Source organism: Pholis gunnellus, assembly GCF_910591455.1.
Source record: "Pholis gunnellus genome assembly, chromosome: 8".
Taxonomy (NCBI): domain Eukaryota; kingdom Metazoa; phylum Chordata; class Actinopteri; order Perciformes; family Pholidae; genus Pholis; species Pholis gunnellus.
Window position 1 is genome coordinate 17358231 of NC_136534.1, and position 5291 is coordinate 17363521.

Consider the following 5291-nt stretch of genomic DNA (forward strand, 5'->3'; position numbering starts at 1 on the left):
ATGGTGGCCAGGTCATACCATAGGTAGATAAATTAGATATGTGTATTTTTACCATTTACATTGTACTGTCCTAAGTTTTTATGGTACATGATGTTCAACAACAATCCCATGGGTTTACTGGCACTTTAAAACAAGCAAACATCTTGTTATATGCTGATTTGTTTTCTTGTTATGCATCAGTTTTTGTTTCAGAGAGGCTGCAATTTTGAATTTAGTTTTGGATAACTTTCCCCTTACTCATCAAACACCAGTATTCTTTTATTATTGTTCTCCCACACACGCCTCTGTCTGGGTGTGAAATGCAGTGTATTTACTTGTCCATTTCATTTGAATTCCACATAACATTACTTATCTTTTCAGCACTGTTTCAGGGGTGTGGGGAATTTTCAAACAGACCTATAGCTGACTAGCATCAGTCATGTTTTGGATTCTGTGTGGCTGATAGGGCTTCCAACTGTGACGCAGAGGCATTAGTGTATCGTGATTGGCTGACGGTTTGTGACGTTTAACGTCATTAAGCAGCCCATTGGTCAGTGGTAGTAGGTTAAACTGAGGATCGTATTTTTGTTCCTGTGTCAACCAAAAGAAGAAAAGAAGAGCAGTTAGTGAGACCCAGCTAAGTTCCCATCTTAACACCGTTTTTTTTTAAAGATTGCGGAAAGGTCTCCTCACACCTGACACCAGACAGACATTCACCACCTTAGCAGAGCCCCGTTTGAAGATGGTAAGTCGGGTGACCGAGGATGTTGCTAACGGCTAACGGGAGTAGCTGCTAGCTTGATCCGATGTTTAGCCGTCGAGCTTTTAATTTGGGTTGTGACTACTTGCTGGAGTGTCCGACGTTAATTAACCGTGATCTACATTTGTGTAATGTAATACATACATGTATGTTATTATATACTGTACCACACGTGTTACAGTCATCGAGCAGCTTTAACATGAGCGTCATCTTGATGCTAGGCTAGTATAGGCTAACGGTACTGAAACACTAACGTAACGTTAAAGTTACCTAGACTGGAGCGTCCTTTATCGGACGGCACAATCACCTCTCCATCGTTGGGACGTTGCCTGGCTGTCGTGATTGTGTGAATGCCAGATTAGTTAATTTAGTTTTTTTAAACTTTTTTTAAGGTTTCTTATTCGTACGAGTTGAAATGATTGTGAATATGCTAACGTTACATGATGAAGAGCAACCAGAGATTAGTTGATGGTGGATTTGTCTTTTACCAGTTGGGGTTTTCTGATCTTTATGTTATTATTATAACACAGTAAATAGAACAATGTGTGTGGACGTCATTAACAACGTAACATTAGTTTGCTTCAGTGTTTAGTGCAAATAATTGATTACCAATAAATCCCAGAAAACTGCAATGTATAGCTTCAGCCTTAAAGGCTCAGCTATGCAAGGACTACCCTGTATGTATTAATATCACTTTTCAAAGCTGATATCTGTATTCATTATTCTCACTCACTCATTATCTTTGTTTGGTCAAAATGCAGATGCAAAAGAGGTTGCATATTGTTAGGAAATAAGACCATAATACTTTCTAGCATGGCATGTATTGGTGATGCAGCATTGCATTGGTGATGAGCTCCAGGAAAAAAGATCTCTACAGTATTTAAATAACGCTGCATTTTCTGTCCACCGAGGTGAATTCTCTCTGCATCAGTTAGTACGTCAATCGTGCCAGTAAAGCAGCTCGACCATTGTCAAAATACCTCTAACTTTTAGGATTTCTCTTGCAGTAAGTCTGTTTGTACAAATCAGGGTTCAAAGTTAATGTCTTTTTTTTTGGGTCAAGTTAGTCAGAAGACCGACTGCCTGAAGTACATTTTTACTTGGCCCACTTCAAATAGTTTTGTTCATTAGCAGGAATCAATTCACATTTGGTCCTGTGAATGTGCGACTCTCAACAGAGATGAGAAGGATGCGAGAAGGCTCGCTCCTTCTAATGTTTTATGTGCAAGTGAGTTGCTAGCTTCACCAGCTCGACGTGGCGTTTACTCGCCCCTGGTAATCGGGTATCCTTGTTGTTTGCTAAACCATCTTTCTCTCTCTACAGAACTCCAATGTGGAGAATTTGCCTCCTCAGGTTCTTCGCTTGGTCTATAAAGAAGTTTCAGCTTTAGCAGCAGACCCGCCCGAGGGTATCAAGATTTATCCCAGTGACGAAGACATAACTGAGCTACATACAGCCATCGAAGGACCGGGTAAGGATTGCAATATGGTGTCCTACCAAACTGGCATTTAGTTAAGATAACGTAAATAAAATATATAAAAATAAAAGAAATGCATTACTTTTTGTGCGTTCTCAAAATAATAAACCGTTTATTCAGCATAGAGATGGATGTAACACTCGTCTCCTCCACTATGTTTAGGTTATTTTTTACATCATTTACTCATTAGGTGAAGAACTCCTTATGACGGGTATTTCTGCGTCAGTTTTACAAAGTAGGAATTGTTTCCTTTCCACGGCTCCTTGAAAACGTAAATATTGTAAAGGAGCTTTGTGTCTGAATTTACTAGTTGTTGCTAAGAACATGTGATGCACACAACCCACTTAACCCACGCAGTGTGACACGTTGTCCGCGCTGTCTTATCACTATGACCTTATTGCTTCAGACCGTGTTATTGTTAAGTACGCCGTGAAGTGCCAGACCACATTTTGTTAACTCCTCCACAAACCAACTTCTCTGCATGTTTTATTCATTACTCTCACATTGGTATAGTTATCGGATGTTTGCAAACAAACTGTATCAGGGTTTCCGCAGCTCCTAAATATATATTTTAAAAAAACTAAATGAAGTGTTAAAAAGTTAAATCTCACTTGCATTAAGATGTAGGAACGCTCTGAATCCAAAACAGACATAAGCTTCTTTCAATCATTAGTTTCAAGTGGCAACACAGTATATTTTCTAAGGGCACATATTCCTTAGATTGTGTGTGACAGTTTTCTTCAGAGCTCAAATAGATTATGGTTTCGATGTACATTTTCTATTGCCTCTCATTGACCCTTTTTTTTGTTTTAATGGCTCGAGTTTGGCACAGTCGGGACATTACTGTTCATGAGATGAATTCTTTATGCTTTGACAGAGGGAACTCCGTTTGCCGGTGGCGTTTTCCGAATGCGTCTGGTCCTCGGGAAGGACTTCCCTGCGGTTCCACCCAAGGGGTATTTCCTGACCAAGATTTTTCACCCCAATGTGGGTCACAAGGGAGAGATCTGTGTCAACGTGCTGAAGAGGGACTGGAAGGCAGAGCTCGGCCTCAGACATGTCTTACTTGTAAGCAGAACCATCAGTCTTTGTGAGTGTCAGCCGTGTCGCCGTCACCACTTTTAACATTTTAATCTCCTTTTTTTATTTCCCCGCAGACAATCAAGTGTCTTCTCATCCATCCGAATCCAGAGTCGGCTCTGAACGAAGAGGCCGGCCGTTTGCTGTTCGAGGACTATGCAGAATACGAGTCCCGCGCTCGCCTGCTCACAGAGATCCACGCCATGGGCGGGTCCTCTGGGGAACCTCAGGACCCTAATGACGGCCCACAGCCGAAGAAGCACGCGGGCGACCCCATGAAGAGAGCGGGGCCCAGTGCGGCAGCGGTGCCAGCGGCTCTGGGTAACGGGGCCAATGGAGCCAGCACCACCAGCAGCAATAGCAACAGTAGTAGTAGCACTAATGTAGCAGGGAAAAAGAAAGCCGATAAAAAGCGTGCATTGAGGCGACTTTAATACCTCCACGGAATTCTCAGTGTGCGTGTGTACGTTTGTGAGCGCGAGAGTGTGTGTAAATATAAATATTGGAAGTGTGCTGACAATGTTTTTGTTCCCTTTTTTTTTTTTTCTGACTCTTTCTACCACCTATCCAGACTGTCCACTTTGTACTCACACCGTAACTTCTGTTTTGCCTGCAGTTTGTCCTGTCGGCATAACATGTTTGTTAATTATTCCCATACCCGAACACGCGATGGTAAAATGTTTCTTCCTCTTTTTTTAAAGGAAAGACAACACCTGCACTGCGGAGATCATGCCATCCGCTGTATTTGTGCTCTGGGCCTGTAGTGTGAATCAGTAAGACAGGGAATGGGTTTCACTGTGCAAAACATGACCTCTAATGTCTGTCCATTAATAATGAGACATAACTGCTATTGTGTCGGGCCTGGTACCGGGCTCTCTTTAAAGTGTATCCTGGTTAATGCTGCTGTGATGGTACTGTGTACTGCTCAGCCAGACTCACTCGTGAGTCCACACCAGGACGGTACTTTAATTAAAGTCAGGTTTTCAAATTAAACACGGAAATAATGGATAGAAGTTGCGAAACAATTGTGCAAGAAGTCGGTGGGTTCACTATTGGGATAGAAATATTGTAAATGTCACACAATTGTAACATCTTTTTAAATAGTATTTTTCATAATGTGATCTGAATGACGTAACGGTAAAGAGCTGGCAGTGGAGTATAAGAGGTCTGTTATGTTTTTCATGGAATCAAAATTTTTTTTTTTAACTGTTTCACTGTCCAGTATTTACAAAAGTTGTTTATAATTGACATGTTCATATTCAGCTGTCTTGTGGTTGTGTGTGAAGACCTAGATCAGTGACTGAGGGAACGGGGTAGTTTTTAAGAATACTTGATTAAAAATGAATGATCTAGTTTCTGTATTTAGCATACAGTGGTGTGACTCGCTTAAACTACCCCTGCTTCCCTACAAAGCGGTATGTGCTCTCAGATACCCGGCTCTGCGACCAGCTTACGTGGGTACCTGAGAAGACATCTCTAGTGAAAACTTCCAGGTTTGATAGAATTTGTCTCCCCACCCGTTTCACTGGCAGGCAGGGTTTCCTGGGCAGGTTTTCTCTCTGTACTAAATGCATGCCGGGCCTACATTTCCCAAGGAAACACACTGAAGCGCTGTCTTAATTAGGATGGAAAATGTGCCTCTGAATCTCCTGTCATTGTGCAGACTGTTGGCTGGATATTTTGTGTCCATTTTAAATTATTTAAATTAATAAAACATTGAAATACAAGAAGTGAAATGAAAAATGACTAATATTTGCTCTATTATTTGGAGTTCCTTTGCGTTGATCATTTATTGTGGGTGAAATCTTAGCTGTTTGTGTATCTGAATAGATACTAGCATCTGTTTTTACTGCTCAGCGATGTACAATACCACTTTATATTTATATCCTGTTCTGCTGTGATGGAATAACCATCATGAGGAAATCAGTAATTGCATCCACCCCAGCAAACCAGTGAGTGAAAGTGCACCCGGTAGAGCGTCACTGGACCGTCTA

General features: G+C 41.4%; 1 protein-coding gene across 1 annotated transcript; it reads left to right on the forward strand.

Moving 5' to 3' along the window:
- Nucleotides 1–549: 549 nt before the first annotated feature.
- ube2s (ubiquitin-conjugating enzyme E2S) lies at nt 550–5007 on the forward strand. Its single transcript, XM_079165568.1, has 4 exons — nt 550–724; nt 2064–2211; nt 3095–3285; nt 3375–5007. Exons 1-4 carry the CDS (start codon nt 722–724, stop codon nt 3729–3731), a joined length of 699 nt encoding a protein of 232 aa, XP_079021694.1. The 5' UTR covers nt 550–721; the 3' UTR covers nt 3732–5007.
- Nucleotides 5008–5291: the final 284 nt, after the last annotated feature.

Bases quoted from the DNA above. Each gene is read 5' to 3' on its own strand.
- ube2s (XM_079165568.1), top strand. The intron at 2,212-3,094 runs GTAAGGATTGCA...ATGCTTTGACAG, and splicing joins TACAGCCATCGAAGGACCGG to AGGGAACTCCGTTTGCCGGT. The intron at 3,286-3,374 runs GTAAGCAGAACC...ATTTCCCCGCAG, and splicing joins GCCTCAGACATGTCTTACTT to ACAATCAAGTGTCTTCTCAT.